Source organism: Magnolia sinica, chromosome 15 (genome assembly GCF_029962835.1).
Source record: "Magnolia sinica isolate HGM2019 chromosome 15, MsV1, whole genome shotgun sequence".
Taxonomy (NCBI): domain Eukaryota; kingdom Viridiplantae; phylum Streptophyta; class Magnoliopsida; order Magnoliales; family Magnoliaceae; genus Magnolia; species Magnolia sinica.
Window position 1 is genome coordinate 9,358,075 of NC_080587.1, and position 19,969 is coordinate 9,378,043.

At 41.6% G+C, this 19,969-nt stretch overlaps 1 protein-coding gene across 3 annotated transcripts in view; it reads right to left on the reverse strand.

Moving 5' to 3' along the window:
* The window catches only part of LOC131228177 (vacuolar protein sorting 38-like), a 52,386-nt gene extending 34,493 nt beyond the window's left edge, over nucleotides 1-17,893 (reverse strand). For 2 of the 3 annotated variants that reach the window (XM_058224028.1, XM_058224031.1), the window contains exons 1-2: nucleotides 17,543-17,893; nucleotides 1,937-2,143 (exon numbers count right to left, since the gene is read on the reverse strand). In XM_058224028.1, the coding sequence (XP_058080011.1) occupies nucleotides 1,937-2,143; nucleotides 17,543-17,746 (411 nt within the window). In that variant the 5' untranslated portion in view covers nucleotides 17,747-17,893. The remainder of the gene's footprint in view (nucleotides 1-1,936; nucleotides 2,144-17,542) is intronic. The other variant, XM_058224032.1, reaches the window with a different exon arrangement.
* Nucleotides 17,894-19,969: the final 2,076 nt, after the last annotated feature.

Below are 19,969 nucleotides of genomic sequence, written 5' to 3' on the forward strand. Positions count from 1 at the left end.
GAGATTTGCCTAATCCATTTGATTTAAAACAATTGGTTGATTAATTTATTTATTTGAATCTCGTTATCCTGATTATACATGCATCTAGAGTTAGGCCATCACATGTCCATGCATCAATAGGTAAACAGATTGCAGGCAAGGAATTTATTTTTTGAAATTGTTCAATGCATGGAAAATTACAGCTTCGGCAATCCCATCCTCCCCTTGTTCCAACAGTTGGACCAATGGTTCGATGATATAGACAATTCTATATTTATGGCCCATTGTAGATAGCACCCGTTGTATATGTGGAACCTACAATAATCCCCTCTGTGTATCATCTATCTATGTTCAAGGAATTAATGATCACATTCTGGTGCACTGTACATGTGGGGTCATCCATCTATAGTCCTGCCATAGATGGATCGTATATGGCCCGCTTTGTAATCCATTTATGTACCTCTCTTTGTATCATGTACCTCTGTGTCATGTATGGCCCATTGTACATGTGTTGATCATGCATACATGTCTAATTGTACATGTGGCCATGTACGGGTGGCCGGCATATGTGGGGGCCATCGTACATGTGAAGCACACTATACACATCGCCGGTACACTGCATGTACATGTGAATTAATAGTTTATTGTTTATATTTAATAGTTTCTCATCACAAAAGGAAATTTGAATTAGTGGGCTTACTTCTTTGGCACACCAAATGATTGGTTTAGCATAAGGATCAGCTAGGCTTTATTGAGTTGGGCTTATCCCAATGATCTATCTTAAATGAAGACTTTATATATCATTTGAAGATTTTTAAAGGATTTATCACTCCAAGCTCTGTTGTGTGTGAATACCCAATTACAGGCTATAACTAATTACAGGTTATCCAAACACAGACAATTGTTTGCCTGTAAACATCTTACAGCTTAAAGCCAAATAGGACAGGCTGTAAACGCTTTACACATGTAATCCAATTACAACTTAGGGGTCGTTTGGATGACTGTGGGCCTATTTGCTTTTTAAATTTCCTATGTAATACAAAGTAAATAAGTCATCATTATCATTTCCAAGTGTTTGTTTAAACATAAATTATGGCTCGTAAATCAAAACTCAAATACACTTGTAAAGGAAATAGGTAAAGGAAATTGTAATCATTACATTTTCACACTAAAAAACTACCATTTTTATAGTAATTTCTAGGTGAAACAAACGATGTAGAAAAATCATCGTTGTAGTCAAATGTAAGTGATGTCGCCACATGGTTACAAAAGTAATCATTACCCATTTACAGCCATTTACAGTTGTAATTGGAAAACCAAACAGGCCCTAAAAGAACTTGGATGAGAGAAAGACCTAGAAAGGATATGAAGGCTAGTTCGCTTACCAAGGACATGGCCTTTAAATAAGAAGGACAGGCAAAATAGGATTTGTAAAGCCGACCTCAAATAGCTAGGATAGGGCTAAGATAATTAGATGAAAGCCAACCTTAAATAGCTGGGAGAAGGCTATGATGATGGGGGAGATGATGATCGAAGGTTATCCTCTCTTCAATTTTGTGATTGTTTGTGGCACTCCTTTTAAATTGTGTGATTGTTTGAGGCGATTGTGCAATTCATTGAAAGGATTTCATCACCTTTCCTACACCGGCAAAGGATGTATACTACACTGCAAGGACTCGTGATAAGTCTTACTAAGGTTTTTGGTCTGATATCAAATCCCCATGCCTCTGGTAGCAGGAGTCAAGTATAGCGAAAAATGATGACCCCAAGAGAGAGAATTGAAAGATTAAAGAAGAAACCATGGCATATAAAAGTACAAACAAAGGTGAAAATGAGAAAAAAACAAAAAAAAAAACAAAAACAAATGACCAAGTCACCCAGTATTGCATTCCCATGCATTAACCCAGAAACGCTCACAATGTTAGTAATCATGGATCCAACACTAAATAGAAATTACCTGCAGCTGATTATAAGCTACTGCAAGTGCTTTGCCAGCGCCCAACAGTGATCTGATGCTGAGGCAAAGCTGCTTATTTTGGTTCCTAACATCCTCTGATGTGCTTTTCGAGTGAATCAACAGATTCCCCATCACTAGCTTCTGGGTCTCCAGTTTTTGGCGCATCTCCTCAAGCTCATTGGACTGATGCAGCGATTCTGATCTTACCTGCCCACCATATTGCCGACCCGCTAACCAGAGAACTAATCAATTAAAGCCCATAAAATTAAGAAAGAAAAAGAAAGAGAAAAAAACACATATACAGAGAAAACTACTTACTCGGTCCTTTTTTTCCAAGGACATAAAGAAAAAGAAAAACACAATTACTAGAGATTGCAAGTTCAACCCATGATTTTTATTGAAATAATACAGACATCTTACTTTGGTCAGATACCTTTATTTTTATTTTTTTAAAAGCAACGAGAATATATTAGATAAAAAAGGGAAAATGATACAAGGGGCCTGCTGAGATAGCAGATCCAAACCACGGGAAAAGAGAAAACTACAAGCCTAATAGAAGAAAATGGAAATCTTTAAGAAGAGGAACAGTAGAGCCCCATTCGATAAGAAGATGCTTCGCTCTCGATCCCACAGTTTCGGCCAAAGGTTGCACGTTGTTGAAACACCTAACGTTCCTCTCCTTCCAAACTACCCACCAGATAGCCATAATAGCTATTTTCCAAACCTTGGAAGTGATTTTACCGAGCTTGAAGCCGTGCCAATAAGCGAGAAAAGAGGAAGCAATTTCTGGCACACAGTCGATGACGCCGAAGTGAGAGAGGAAATCCTGGCGAATCTGAGAGACGAAAGGGCAGTGCACGAGCAGGTGGTCGACAGATTCATCACAACCCATACAACAGAGACATATATTGGTGAGCTGCATACCTTTTTTCATAAAATTGTCTACAGTGAGGATCCGGTTCCTAGATGCAAGCCAAGCAAAGCAAATGAATTTTGGGGGGACGGGGTATTTCCATATAAACGAGGGTATCGAGGAGGTGGGGAGGGAGGAGGGGATAAGGGCAGCGTAGAGAGACTTGACCGAGAACTAGGAGGATATATCTCTGGACCAGAGGATTTGATCAGGCTCGGATTGGGAGGGAGTAACCGTGGATAAGCAGAGATAAAGATCAACAAGGAGAGGGACCTCCCAATCGTGAAGGTGTCTACGGCAACTGATGTCCCAAACCACACCCGATTCCGAATAAGAGAAGAAGTTGTCCGCAGGGCTGTCTTTCTTGACTGCAAGGTAATAAATGGCAGGGAAGCTATCCTTTAAGCTTCTATCCTCGATCCATCGATCCTCCCAAAACCGAATAGACGACCCATTTCCCAACTGGAAAACCACATTCTCAATCACCGGATTCTTGCAGCGCATGATTCCTTTCCAGATGTGAGACGCCCTGTAAGCGGAAGAGTCCCTTGTCCACCAACCTCCCGAGGATGACCCACATTTCCCTTTGACGATCATATTCCACAGAGCTTGAGGTTCCGATCCGAGTCTCCACATCCATTTGCCAAGGAGGGCCTTGTTCGTCACCTTCAGGTTTTTAACGCTAGCACCACCATCGCGAAAATGTCGGCAAACCTCTTCCCAATCGAGGAGGTGAAATTTCTTCTGGTTTTCGTTGCCGCTCCACAAGAAATCCCTCCTCAGCTTGTCGATCCGACACAAAACAGCAGACGGGCAGGGAAATAGGGACATGAAGTATATAGGGATGTTAGACAAAGCAGCTTTTATAAATGTGAGTCTACCCCCCATAGACAGAAGTCTGCACTTCCATCTGGCCAGAGTCTTTTGGAATTTCTCAACCACCTTGTCCCACATCGAAATCGGAGGAGAGCCAATGGCAAGGGGAAGGCCCACGAATAGTGTCGGGAAGGAGGCAGTAGAGCATCCTAAGATTAAGGCAAAGGAGCTTAGTTCCAGATCTAAGACATTGATTCCATAAATTTAAAAAGCTTGCCCCTAGCATGGAATTCGTTGAGACATTGATTTCATCTCTTTGGACGTTGAAGCCATGTTTATACGTAAGCCAAATACAGCCTCGAAACATCTGAAAGTTGTGTGCAGATTATCAACGACTTCAGCGTCCGCTTCGCAAGTGATCAACGTATCGTCCGCGAATTGAATATGAGAAATCGGCAAGTCAACCCCTGGCATCGAGATGCCTTTGAACAAATCAGCTCCTTGGCTCTTAAGCAGCATCTGGGATAAGGCCTCCGCAATCACCAGGAAAAGAAGAGGGGAGAGAGGATCACCCTGACGAAGACCTCTCGAGCTAGGGAAGAAACCTTTCGGGGTTCCGTTTAACAAGATCGAAAAGTGAGGCGATTCAACGCACACCTTCATCCACGTCTTCCATTTCTGGCCAAAACCCAACCGGAGAAGCATATAATGGAGGAAATCCCAATCCACATGATCGTAAGCCTTCTCAATGTCGAGCTTACAAAAAACAGATTTAATCCCAGCCCTATGATAGGTATGAAGAACTTCATTCGCTATCAGCGCGCCATCGATGATCTACCTGCCTTTAATAAAGGCGTTTTGATACTTGGATATCAGCCAATCCATCACAGAAGCAAGACGTAAGGATAGAATTTTATATGGCTGCCAATGAGGCTTATAGGCCTAAAGTCAGAGAATGAAGAAGCCCCAGGGACTTTAGGAACAAGGGCAATAAAAGAAGCTCCGATTCCTTTAGAAAGCTTGCCCCTAGCATGGAATTCGTTGAGGAAATTCATGATATCCGGGCAAAAAATATCCCAGAAGGCGTGGAAAAAGCTCATAGGGAATCCATCAAGACCCGGGGATTTCTCTCCACCCATCGAATCAATAGCCGCTTTAACTTCATCAACCACAAAGGGAGCCTCCAGCCTCTCAACCTCCTAGCTGAGAAGGGAGCGGAAAGGGATTCCATCCAAGAGAGGCCTGAGCCAACCTTTAGAGGATAGAAGGGAGCAAAAATGGAGCACCGCTACATCCGAGATCTCATCTTTGTCATCAACCTGTCTCCCATCCACAAGAGATACTGTGAATAGCTCTAGCCCGAGCTCTCATGTTAGCAATGCTGTGGAAATATTTAGTGTTCTTATCTCCCTCAGAAATCCATTTGGATCTCGATTTGATTTTCCAAGATAGTTCGTCTTCCAGGGATCTAGAAGAGATGGATTGAATAACTTGAATATGCCTGGAAACTATCTCCAGGGAGGGAACATTGCCTTCCAATCCAGAATCGATCAGATGGAGCTCCGCGAATAGAGCCTCTGTTTCGCTTTCTCACTTCTGAAGCACCTCTTTCTTCCACACTTTTAGGTTTTCCTTAAGCATGCGAAGCTTAAACATGAGATTGTAACCAGCGAAACCGTCCGAAGGGAAGGAGGACCACCACTCCACAATTTTCTGGTGGAAGCCATCGATGCTGAGCCAGGAGGGATTGAATCTGAAGGACATAGGGCCCCAATCATCATCGATAACCGAGAGAAGGATAGGCCAGTGGTCAGAGGTCGTTCTTGGGAGGGCCGTCTGAGACAAAGACAGGAACTCCTCGATCCAGTCTGATGAAATAAGAAATCTATCAAGCCTCGATTGAATCTGGGCTCTGCGGCCATTAGACCAAGTGAATTTTGCACCAGAGAGGGGGAGATCAACCAGTTTGTGGGCTTGAATCCAGTCGTTGAATGACTGCATAGCGATAGAAGAACGTTGACGTCGAGATTGCTCGTGAGGGAAGCGAACCACATTAAAATCACCCACAAAGCAACAGGGCCCTGCGAAAGATTGTCTAATGACAGTCAGTTCTTCCTAGAAATTAGACCATAAAGAGTTGAAAGTAGGGCCATAAACCGAAATCACAATACAACGGAAAGAAGAAGACTTATCTTAGACGATGACTGCTTTAGAGAAGGCCCCAGAAAGCGAAAGCTGTAAGTCCCACTTGGAAGATTTCCAAGCAATAAGAATACCACCAGAGGAGCCCATAGCGTTCAGAGAGATGAAATCAGCATCCTGATCTCCCCAAACCGTGTCCAGGAGTTTCTTTGAGAACAACGGAACTTTAGTTTCCTGGAGGCAAAGAACATCCGGATGCTTTCTCCTGATAGAGCCTTTGATCAGGCTCCGCTTCTGTCTGGAGCCCAATCCCCTAACGTTCCAGGAGAGGACAATCATTGGGGCACCGAACTGCCCCGAGTACCCTTCCTACCATGCCTGGCCGAAGACGAAGCCGCAATAGCCGAAGAAGATTGAAGACGGAGAAGCTCTCTATTACTACGGAACAGGGGACATGTTTGACTAGGATCTTCTGAGGAGAAGGGGCCTGCCCCTGTTTTCAATGTATTGGAAGAGACCAGTGTATTCTTCTTCTCTATTGTCGAAGGAAAGGCCCAAAGAACGACCCACATTTCTCTCTGATCCATTTCTTTTCGTGGATTTCCTTGTAGATTTCTTCTCTACTTTTCCCCTCCAACGAAGCCATGGAATTATTACCCTGGTGCTGATGAGGAAGATTTGAGCACATCTAGAGAGGTTCTACAACAATGACCTCCATAGAGGACTCTTCCTGGAACAGCGTTAGGGGGCCCAGATCAACCCAGTCCTTGAAAGCAGAGGCGGAGTTGATAGGAGAAGTGGGGATGGATGAGGCAGAGTCAGAAATTAGATTTTCTGTCATATCTTCACGAGAGAAATCGTCGCCCTGGAGAGAGAGAGATGGGTTATGTGGAGCAGGTATGGGAAAGAAAGATGAGGTAAGGTTAGGGTGTTGAAGACGGTCAGGTCTGTTGGGTTGATTAATCGGGTGCGCGACGAATAAAGGGCTATGATTGAGCGGAACGGTGTCGGATAGCTTTAGTGGACCCCATTTAGACGAAGAGAGGGTATATCGAGAAGTAAAGGGACCTGCTTCAATCGACCCTACATCAATGAGGGACATCAACTTCTGTGTTGACGTTCAAACGTCCATCCTGACACCTTTACAGCCATCGAAAAGCCTCTCCGATGACACGCATCGAGATCCCGTAGCATCGCTTACGCCGACATTAATATGATACCTTTATTCTTTCCCAATCTTAGAATAAGATACCTTGATTCCTTCCCAATCTTAGAAAAACTGTAGTATGAACAAATTGGAACAGGCAATAATTATGATGCAAGCCTTAATTCCAAATCAGAACCAAAAGTATCTCCTAAAAACCAAAAACGAAAAAGAATAACAAAACATATTTAAATAAAAAAGGTACATTATGGAAATTAAAACTAGCCATTGCAATTTGACATTTCCTATTATTCTGAAGAAAAATTAGCTCCAACTGGCCATTTCTGAAGATTCATTTTGCTTTTTTCTCCCATTTTCTAAGTAAAATAAGTGTTTGAATTTTGATGCACACCCTACTTTGAAAATCCGAGCACCATTTTTTTTTAAAGATACAACAGGAAACACAACAACAACAACAACAAAAATAAAAGTAGACCAAGCACAGTGATTCCGTATCATTTCTTTAGGGTTTCAACTTGTGATTTCCGTATAATGTGTTCCGTTACAATTTCAAATCCTGATTTTCTGAACCATAACAATGTAATAAATCCCAATTTCGACACAGCATCATCAACACATCATCCAAGCCTTATCCCAACTAACTGGATTGGCTACCCAGATCATGTTCTGCAATTTGGATATGGCAATGCAATGCATAATTCAAGTCATCACTTATATTACAAAGTATTTCATACTGCTTCAAAGAAAGTTTAAGGCTTTAACTTGCAACTTCTGTAAATTGGGCTTTCTTTTCTATTTCAAGAGTAATCAATGGACCACACCTCAGCAAATGCACAGTTTGCAGAGGCACACAATTCCATACAAGAGGGACCCAACATTCCATTACCCAAACGGTTCATGGGCCCCGCCATGGACAGATCATGCCCAAAAAGTCAACAGGTTGGAAGATACTAAACACTTGATCTTTTGCCTCTTCTCATGAATTGTGGACTAATGCTGCATCTCTCTCCTTGCTGGTTGATATCTAGACCACCAGTCAAAGGGTTATGATCATCCAACCCATGAGACTTCCGGGGGCATTCCCTATCCATTGCCAGGTCCATCCCGTTAACAATCTTGTTAGCTGCCCACATATGCAGTACATCTTCTGAAGCTCAGAACAAACCTTCAGAGGGAAACTATGCACGGGATGCCCAGGTTTTTAGCTTGTATAAACTAGGCCCATGGTTGATGTGAGGCCATGGTTTATGTGATCTGGACCATTGGTTTGTCAGGCACCACCACATATAGACCACAACCAAAACTCCTAGACCACACAATTGTAACCTTCCAATTTAGGGGTTGTTTGGATGCCTGTTGGTTCCATTAGTGGGAAGTGACTTACTCGTAACTCACTAAAAAGTGGTGCTTGGGTGTGAAATTTCACCTGCAAGTGAGTTATAACCTGTAAGTCACATCCTTCAAAAAAAAAAAAAAAAAACCTTTTCACAGACAAATCTTACATTTTGAAAACATGAAGCAAGTTAGTTACGGCAACGGTCTCCCCGGTCCCTCGCTCCCTCTCTCTCTCCCCAGTGACTGCTGCTGCCGCCCAATGTAGCCATTGGTGACGCAGCCCCACCACTGCTGCTCCTCTTTCTCCGAGATCAAGTAATGACAGCTACGGTTGCTTATTTCTGGATTTGGGTTTTCTAAAACACTAGAGAAGGAGAAGAAAGAGAATGGGCCTCGAGTTCACCTGGAGAATGAGTTAATGGGCCTGGCTTTTGCATTTTTGTCTTTTTGTATTGGAGCTTGTTAGGGATATCTAATCAACGGTCAAAGTGCCATTGAAAAGTAATGGCTCAGATTTTCCATTATAGAAGTGGGGTCCATGGCTTCAATAATCCAAATTTTTTTGGTGGGGATCCAATTTTCGTTGGAAAAATGGATTGCCAAACAAAATATATTTCAATGGCCTAATCAAAGGTCTATGTGCCTTTGGAATACAGACGCTTGCCCAATATTTCATTACAGAAATGGGGTCCACGTTTTAGCAATTCTAACCATCGATTTAGTAGCTATCAAATGGATTGTTCAAGCTAAAAAAAGTGAGATCAAATCGCTCCTATGTTTTACTTCTCAATAAAATAAAGTAAAAGGTACAAAAATGAGGGGACCAAACTCAACAAACAGAAATTATTATTTGCTCGATGTGATCAGCCCCATCACAAGATGTGCCATGGCCAAATATGTCCCTTATCAAAAGATCCTAACCATTGAATGATGCTTGCAGACAGACAGGAACTGTTGAATGGTCATGTTAGCTGGGAATTTATTGGATGGGTCACAACCAAGTAAAAAGTTGATGCAGGTTGAATTGGGCCCAAGATCCATGGGCCAGTGCAAAGCCCCACAACTAGTCCATCAATAGGCCCAAGCCGCCAATTTAGCTAGCTAGCAAAATCATTCATCTAGCTATGCAATAATTAATCAGTCAAATCTTCTTAAATGCATTCATATCCCTTGGCATCTATTTATTAATTTTCCATTTTTGTAATAAGTCATTGGTTGTCAATGATATTATGAATCTTCCTTATTTGTAGGTCTTAAAGCTTATTTAAGGGCCAAGCATGAGTAGTATCAAGGCACCTTGGAAATGAATAAAAATTTCTAGTTATTGTTTTGCTTTGTTCATGATTCTTGTGTTTAGTTTGAAGGTGCCTACGTTTGGACAGGATCTTTCCCGTCAATTGGCTGCACCAATTTGGTATCAAAGAGGGTTCCAAGGGCTGGATTGAAGTTATGAATCAACAACAATCTCAATGTTCTGTTTTCAGGTTCTTTAATCATAAAATTCTGCATCTTTTCTTTTACTGTCTTCATTGCATCTCTCTCCTACCCCCCATTCATTTAATTTTTTTTTTCTTTTACAAAACCCAAAATGTCCAATTAACAGGAGTAGACTACCAAAATTTTGGCAGCCATCCATCCTCCAAATTCTGTCCCTATTTCAGCCCACTAGCATCCCAAAAGAAGCCCAGAAAATCAGCCCTATTCTAGTCCAAAATCCAGTCCTTAATTCAGCCCATTAACAACCCAAAATCCAACCTTGATACCAACCCATTAGAAGCCCATAAAAAATCGGTCATATCCCGGTCCAAATCCAGCCCCCATTAAAAGCCCAATAACAGCCCAGAATCTCAATCCAATAACAATTTTTTGTTCTAAACCAAAAATTGCCCCATATTCTTAGCCAACATCACCCTTTGATACGATGTCTGCCCATGGTGGTCACATCTATCAAGGGAGGCTTACTAATCATCAACAAGACAATTGTATCACATAACTATTCACAAGGATAGCCAACCTAGAAACCGTTGTTGACCTACTACATGAGAACAATGTGGAAAGCAACCTGATTCAACCGGAGATCCTGATGGCAACCCAAATCCGCAATCAGGGTTCCAGCCAGAACCTTCGGTGAATCAAAATGGTACTCATCCTCGAGAGTATGTTTATGACCATTCAACTGCTCTTTGCAAAGAGAGCCCACCCATGACACCCCAATAGAGATGCCCCAAAAAGACAATATCACCAAGAAAGTATGAATTAAAGTTCCGGACTTCATGGGTTGCCTTGATGCAAAGGCTTTTGTCGACTAAATTACAATGCTTGAAGATTATTTTGTATGGTACAACATTGATGATGTTCACCAAGTGGCCTTTATGAAGGGCAAGCTAAAGGGCCCAACAAGAATCTGGTGGCAAACCATTTACAACAACAATCTCATCATGGGTCGTCTTGCCATTACTAGGTGGGATGACATAAGGGAGAAGCTGGAAAGTAAGTATTTGCCCTCAGATTAATGGATACTCTTCTCCAAGAGCTCCTTGCATTCAAACAAGGAAATTTATTGATGGATGACTACACTGAGAAGTTCAATAAGCTTTCTGTCCATTGTAAACTTACAGAGACAAACCACATAACAACTTATAGTTATCGGACAGGGTTACGCCAAGAAATCCAACACCGATGGTCATGTATGAATTTGAGTCAATTGACAATGTTCAACAAAAGGCTTGATGAGTTGATCAACAACTGCGACAGCATACTTTCCGATGCTTTGTTCCTCCAGTCAGGGAATCTTTTGTGAGGAAAGGTCAAAATCCACATCTTAACCAAAGTTTGTCGTAAGGCAACTGACAACCTCCCTGATGGGGACATCTCGCACATACGTGCACACACGCCACCTCACCTATGCACGTACGCACGGAGTAGGAGGGCCCCACCATCGATCTGTCTTGATGACGACGTCCAGAGAGGGCCTCCTACCTAGAAGACGAAGTTTGGTTCAAAAGATTGGGCCCGATAATCAAGAAAATCTCATCATGGGATCTCATGATCGTGGCCCACTCGTCGAATTGATTTCATATTTTAGGTTTTGCTTATTGTTATTATTTAGAACATTGTGAACGCTTTAGATTTCTCTGTTTGGTTTTTATTTTCGTTTACTTCATCACCAAGTAATAGGTTGCACACATGGTGCGAGTTTTGGGGTATGGGATTTTCCCTATAAATAGGCACCCCTTGTAGTTCTTTTGATTCATTGAAGTTAATAAAAAAATTCCTACTTTATTTTTCTGCTCTCTTCGTGAGATATGGAAGAATTCAAAAGTGGGTGCGAAGCCCTCCATTTTCGAAGGGTTAACTACTGTGGTGCGAAGCCACATCGACCCCGATTCACCCTCATCCTCCATCATCGTTTTTTCCATCTTCCCCCACCATCCGTACTTCAAATTCGTCCTTTTGTTGCATCAGATTTCTTCATTACAGCAGGTTTCCAGATTTCGGCCCACAGGCGAGCTGAAACTTCGGCGGAGCACCACGCACAAACCGTACATCGGATCGAGCTGAGATTTGGGGGTTTTGGAGACCATCCCTGGCCGACCAGGGCCAAGGTGGCCTTTTTCTGAATAGTGGGCCCCACACACGTGCGGCCGGATCACACACACGTCCGTCTGGCCATTGTTGTTGTCCACACGCGGGATCGTCTTTTGGCTCAGGTTCTTATCCTCTTTTATCCTCTCATAGCCGTTTTTCATGAATCTTAGCCCTAGATTATGTTTTCCCTAAGTTATTTGCCAATTTTCTTACCCTAAGGTTCTCCGAATTGGAATTTCTGAATCCCTTGGATTAGGGACTGATTACTATGCATGCGTGGATGATTATTTCTTATCTTTGAGTATTGTTTGGTTCATAATTTTTATTGATCCAGCCCTATCATGTGTAGGCCTGGACTCGCATAGATTCCCCTTAATTGAATGTTTGGACTTTCATGTGGGATATGGAATTTGTGTAATTGTTTCTGAACTAACGTGATCTTAAGCCTGAAATCTCGCATATCATATTTAATTTTCATGTCCTGCATCACTCCCCACCATTTTCAATTACGCCTACAGATGTAGATTTCACCTATAAGCCAACCATAGCCTTTGCAGCACCCCCACCCATAATCCATACCAAAGGCAACCAACGCCATAGGGATATGACACCAGATGGTGAGGTCCTAATCCTAATCATCCCCTATGATGAGAACAACGAGATGTTGGAGACAAATGGGGCACTTTTCTAATGAGCATTTGCAAGCCAGGAACCTCAATTACTACAGTAATGAGGACTCCTACTACCCAGATGGCCATGAGCATTACGATGAGCGCATCAAGATGAAATAGCCCTATGTAGAGCCTACATCATAGCCAAAGCACCCCCCGCTAAGATTACAATCGAAGGTGAGGGTGAAGGCCCCACCATTGATGATCATGTTACATGACCTATCCTGGCACTTTACCCACATATGAAAGTTAGTGGTCTGTCGCCTACAATCGAAGGTGAGGAAGCAAAAGATTGGCAACAGACCACTAACTTTCATACGTGGGTAAAATGCAAGGATAGGTCATGTAACATGATCATCAATGGTGGCAGTGGAACAAACATCATCTCTCAACAAGTGATTGATAAGCTCAAATTGCTAACCAAAATGCATCCAAAATTATACAAGGTTGCATGGGTTAACGACATCATCAATGGTGGCAGTCAATGAACATCACCTCTCAAGAGGTGATTGATAGAATCAAATTGTCAACTTAATGGCATCCAAAACCATATAAGGTTGTGTGGGTTGATGACATTGCCAATCCCGTGACTCGGAGATATTTAGTGTCCTTTAAAATTGGCATATATGAGGACAACAATAATTCAAATGAATGTTGCCCACATCCTTCTCAATCAACCTTGGATCTTTGACCGAAAGGTACAAAGCGACGATGAGGCTAGCATGCATACTTTTCTATAGCGAGGTCATCATATCCATCTTCGCATATTGCAGCATATGTCGCCTCCATCTATGCCCCCATCATTGACATCTTCTACACCTCTAAACTCCCGTGTTCTCAACATGCGGAAGTACAAGGAAAACTGCAAGGAGAAAAGCATAATGTTCACCCTAGGCACAAAACAAGTGCAGGAGCTTGTTACTGACCAAGATGAACCACTTGATGAAGTCAAATCCATGCTGCATGACTTCTGAGATTTAGCCTCTAAGAATATGCCTGAGTTACCTCCATTGCAGAATATTCAGCACACCATAGATTTGGTTCCCGGAACATCCTTACCTAACATATCAGCCTACCAAATGAGTCTTGCCAAGCAAGCCGAGTTGAAGCATCAAGTTGATGAGTTACTAAAAATGACTACATACAAGAGAGTCGAAGCCCATGTGCCAGCCCTCAACCCCAAGAAGGATAGAAGTTGGCATACATGTGTAGACAACTGAGATACTAATAAAATCAAAGTGAAGTACAACTTTTTTTTAATTAGTTTGTTAGTACAACCCACCGTCAGTTCACACTTCACTGTTAGCCACCCCCACTAGGGAATCGATACCACAACCTCAATGTTAAAACGAGGTATCTTTCACTCAGTCTACCACTTGAGCTATGGATCAGGGTGTTAGTACAACTTTCCCATTCCTCAACTCGGTAATATGTTGGGTATGTGCAGGGTGCTAGCGTTTTTTCTAAGATTGATCTTCATAGTGGATACCACCAGATTCGCATCCGACTAAGTGATGAATGGAAAACGGCATTTAAGACGAAGGATGGTCTGTATGAATGGTTGGTTATGCCACACACCTAGCACTTTCATCAAGTCATGACCCGGACGTTATACCTATTTATTAGTAAGTTTGTAGTTGTATGTTTTGATGACATCCTTACATATAGTAAGTAGAGGATGAAGCACCTCAATCACCTAAGTCATATCTTCAAAGTCCTTCGCCACAAGTGTTTCTACAATAACATTAAAAAGTGCACCTTCATGAGTACACCCACGATCTTCTACATTATTTCGTCACGAGGTGTAAAGGTGGACCCCACCAACATAAAAATCATTGTCGATTAGCCAACACCTACCATTATCTTTGAAGTTCATAGTTTCCATGACCTCCTACATTTTATTGACGTTTTGTGCATAACTTCAGTGGCATCGTGGCTTCGATTAACGATTGCATGAAACATAGAGTTTCCATGGACAAGTGCAACAACAAGAGCGTTTAATAGGATCAAATATAAAATGATCAAAGCTCCAGTTTTGCACCTTCCGAACCTTACAAAGGTATTTGAGGTTAGCAGCGATGCTTCCAACATCGGTATTAGTGGAGTTCTCAATCACAAGGAATTTGTCCTTCTTCAATAGCCTTCTTCAATGAAAAACTCTCTGATGCGAAGCAGCAGTACTCCACTTACAACTTGGAGTTTTATGCTGTTGTTCAGACTATACAGCATTGGCGTCACTATTTGGTTGGCAAGGAATTTGTCTTATACTCTAATAATGCACTCCAAGTATCTAAAATCTCAGCATAAGATAAGCGCTCACCGTGCTAAGTGGAACACTCACCTTCAAGAGTTCTTCTTTATCATCCGTCACAAGGTGGCAAGGACAATCAAGTTGTTAATGCATTGTGCCGTCGTGCACATTTGTTATCATCAATGCTTGTCACTATTTCGGGATTTGAAGAAATGCAGCATGAGTATACTGATGACAAGGATTTCGGAAGTATTTATACAAACATTCTTAGTGGATAACATGCAAGACACCCACATTTCAGCATTCATGATGGCTACTTATTCTGAGGGACACAGCTTTACCTATCCAGTACTTCTATCCGTGAGTATATTTTGAGGGAGTTACATGCCGATGTGTGTAGCGGTCACTTGGGTCGTGATAAGACCCTAGCCCCTTCATTGGAAATAGATACTTTTTGCATCATCTAAAATTAGATGTTGTAAAGATTTACTCGTCATGCAAGGTTTGCTAGCTCGCTAAAGGTCTAAAGAAAAACGGTGGATTGTATCAACCACTGTCAATCACATTACGCTCTTAGGAAGATCTCAGCATGGACTTCATCCTGAATTTGCCAAGAACGGTTCAGAAAGTTGATTCAGTATTTGTGGTGGTAGATTGATTTTCAACGATTGCTCATTTCATTCCATGTTCGAATACAAAAAACACCCTCAAGATTGCTCAATTATCTTTTCAAGAAGTTGCTCATCTTCATGGGCTTTCGAAGACAATTATATTAGATCATGATACCAAATATGAATTATTTTTTAAGACTCTTTGGGTGGCAATGAAGACCAAGCTTTAGTACTCTAGTGCCTACCACCCTCAAATCGATGGTCAAACGGAAGAGGTCAATCATAGCTTAGGCAAGTTATTACGGTGTCTTGTCTACGATCATATAGCTATGTGGGACCTAGTAATGCCCATGGCTGAATTTGCATATAATAACTCAAGTCAACAGATCCATAGGAATGTCACCTTTTGAAGCAGTAACTGGTAGGTATATGATCGTGTCTTCTAGTCGAGTTGGTTCCTCTACCCATAGAGTTGAGGCCAAGCGTAGAATCTGATGACTTCACCCATCATATGTAGCAAGTGTATGACAAAGTAATGAAAATTATTAGAAACATATAGATGCAAGACGTTGTTTTGTCGAATTTGCGGAAGGTGACATGGTTATGGCTCATATTCGTCCTAAATGGTTACCCGCTATATCCTTGAAAAAGCTTCATCCTTATAATGTGGGACCATTCAAAATTATAAAGACGATTAGTGTTAATGATTATGTTTTGGATCTCCCACCAAATTAACCTATCAGTCCTACTCTCAATGCGGAAGATCTTTCCATCTATCATAGGCAGCATATTGAGAATGGTATGGAAGAACATGCCATCACACTTCTGACCTCATGATCATTGATGTTATCGACGACCAATTGTCTCCACACGCCAAGGTGGTTACCTAAAGTTTCTCATCCATTAATAAGGACGACTTCTATCCGATGCCACAAGAATCATAGTTGCAGACTTTCATCACCTGAATTCTAAACTCTAATAATAATATTAGGCCATTAACATGCCGAAGTCGAGTTCTTTCAAGCGGGGGAGAAGTGAATTTATGCAAGTTGAATTGGGCCCCATATCTAAAGGTCAAGCCCAAGCCCATTAAGCCCAAGCCCAACAACTGGCATCGATAAGTAGGCCCAAGCCTCTTATTTAGATGGCTAGCTAGTAAAATCAATAAGCTAGTTATGCAATAATCAATCAATCAAATCTTCTTAAAAGCATTCTTATCCCGTAGGCATCACTTGATTACTTTTCCATTTTTGTAACAAGTCATTGATTGTTAATGGCATTATGAATCTTCTTTATTTGTACATTTCAAAACTCGGTTAAAAGTTTGACATGATTAGTATTAAGGCACCTTGGAAATGAATGAAAATTTCTTGTTATTGTTTTGCTTTATTTGTGATTCTTGTGACTTGTGCTTAGTTTGAAGGTATCTGCATTTGGGCGGATCCTTCCCATCAGCTGATTGTGCCAAAAGTGCATCCCACCTAATTAGTGGAGAAGACCGACATGAGTTTTGAATCTGCAGTTGACTTAGCCTAAGAATTGGCTCAAAGATGGGCATAAGTGACTTTGTTTCGTATGAATACACTACTTACCTGTAAGTTACTTACAGGTACCCACACAATAAATAAATAAATAAACCTACTCACCTGTACAGCTTGCATCCAAACAGGCAGCACCTAAGTGACTTTAAGGAGAAAGTCACTTGCTACTTAAAAGCTTACAGACATCCAAACAACACCTGGCTGCAGATAGAAAGTTGAGAATAGAAACATATGAACATTCCACATTCAATTGAAAAAGAAAGAAACCCAAGCTTGGTGGAGAGGATCTTCCAACCAGGGAGATTTACAGACCACGGTCCATCCAGGATCAAATCAGACCAACGGTGATGATCAATGAACCACGGGGGCCACTTGTCCTCAAGTGAAATGCTAATATTCTCGGGCTGAGGATCATACACTTCCTCTCCTCACAAACCCTAATTTCCGCCCGCAAGTACAAGAATCCAAACCCTAGAACCTGCGAATCCAATCCAACACCCTCCATCGACAAAATCCATATCCTCGAAACCCTACAATTCGAAATCGAACCTTAAATGGAAGAGGAAAACCAACCTGGATGAGGGACTCAAGCTTCTGCGAGAGGAGATCCTTCCTCTCTTTAGCTTTCTTGAGCGCTGACGACAGGCTCCAGAGCCTCGCCAGCTCCTGCTGCAGATCCTCCCATTCAACGACTTTCACGGACTCGGCGGCCTTGTCGTCGTTCGGGGATGCAAAGGCCCCCAAGTCCAACCGAGATGATGATGTTGATGATGACATGGAGAGGGGAGGAAACAGATCTGGTCCGTTGATTCAGGGTATGGAGATCATGGATGGGCCTCATGACGGCTTGGAGATCATCGATTCATGGAGAGAGAGAGAGAGAGAGAGAGAGGGATGCGGTTGGAGGGAAGCGGATTGCGTACTGAGTAACTCCGTACGCGAAGCGTACTGCGTAAACTCTGTGGGGTCCATTGTGATTTATGTATTTTATCCACTCCGTCCATCCATTTTACCAGATAATGTTAGGGCTTAAGCTTAAAAATGAAATATATACAAACCTCAAGTGGACCACACCTCGGGAAAAAGTGTGAATTGAACATCTACCATTGAAAATTTCTCAGGGACTATGGAAGTTTCCCTTCGTCCATGTTTTTTGGATCTTATGAACAGGTTGGATGAGAAGCAAACATCACGGTGGACCCCATAAAGATTTCAACTATGGAAATCATTATTCCAACTGTTTCCTATAGTATGGTCCACTTGATCTTTGGATATGCTTAAATTTTGGTTTCAACCCCTAAAATAAGATGGAAAAACGGATGGACGGCGTGGATAGACCAGATACATTCACGGTGGGCCTAACAGAATTTACTCAGTACGATAAGAGCGTATTGATTAACTTAGTACACAGTCCAATTTTGAAGAAGGGTAGATGGAAATCACTACGAGGGCATTTTGGTCATTAGGAGTAAATGCTTTTAACATGAAAGGGAAGTCAAGAAATGACGGTAAGCTTAGGGTGTTTCACGCTCTTGCAGTGCGGGTTGAGCCAACGATATTGGCACCACACGGGTGCCAGATCCAGGCCGATCGGGGCCAATGTGATTAAAGTTTGAGAGAGCGGATTAGCTATTATCCGAAGTAGCTTAGTGGGTGTTACCTAACCGTGTGAGGCCTACCTTGATGTATTTTTTGAATATGTACTTTGTCCATCTGTTTTTCCATCTCACTGTAGCGTGCGTTCCCAAAACATAAGAAGATGCCGAATATAAGGAAACTCTATGCCAGTAGAAAAAGTGATGAATAACCAGTAAAAACTTTTTTAGGTCATAAAATTATCAATCCGATCTTTCTATTTTGCCTTCAACCAAATCTTCTTCACATTATCAACAAGCTGGATTGCAAATAAGTATTATGAAAACCTTACAATGAGCTTTTGGAATTTTTAATGGTGACGCAATCACTATTGTTTCATTTGGTATGGTCCACTTGAGATTTGGATATGCAAAATTTTTGGTAGCCCTTTTTTAAATGAGCTTCAAAGATGGATTAACGGCATGGACATGCAACACATCATCAAGGTGGGCTCTATTGTAGGGGTAACACCCACTAAGTTGTTTCTTCAATAAGTGTAATACCTAATTTGTTTTAGAACTCATAAAAGCGCATAAAGTAGAATCAAGCAACGTAATCACAATCGCACAAAGGAACTCAGTAAGAAGGTAATCGGAATTTTACGTGGAAAAACCTTTGCCGGAGGAAAAAAATGGTACAAAACGACGAATAATGCACTATGAAAACAATATTATAAGAAACAGTAAATCTTACCGATTCAAACAACTCTCGAATCTCATTTGAAAACCTTAAATATGCACTTGAACCATTTAGAACAACTTATAAAGTCCTAATCTTCTCCATGATCCCAATTACACTTGATATATAAACTACCCACCTGGAATAGGAAACAAATCGCACACTTACGCAAAACTGCACGCCCCTCTGATGGGTCATTTGATGGCATCAACGGACATCGAGGATTAATCAATGATATCGAAAATTCCTCAATGTCATCGATTAACAACCTCCAAACTTGTCTAGCAATCAACTATAATTTTTTCGAATTTTCTCAATGGGATCGAACTTCTGTCAATGTTATTGACATCATCGACATATGCTCGATGAGCTCGAGTGGTCTATTAATGACATCGACAATCCTTCTTAGACATTAGACAACAATCTACACCATGTATTCAATCTTTGTTTTCCACTGTTCCTTTACCATCAGCATCTCTAATTGCCTTCCATCATATCTTCATTGTTATTTCTCGTGCACACTACGTCTTTAATAAGGTTTTGTCAAGCTTAGAGAAGTTGCATAAAACGTTAACTTCTCTGTGAGAACCACCTTTACAAGCATGTCACCCAAATTCACACTTATGTGTCTCTTATCAATAGTCATACCTTATTTCTCAAGCACCCGTCAAATAAAATGATGATGCA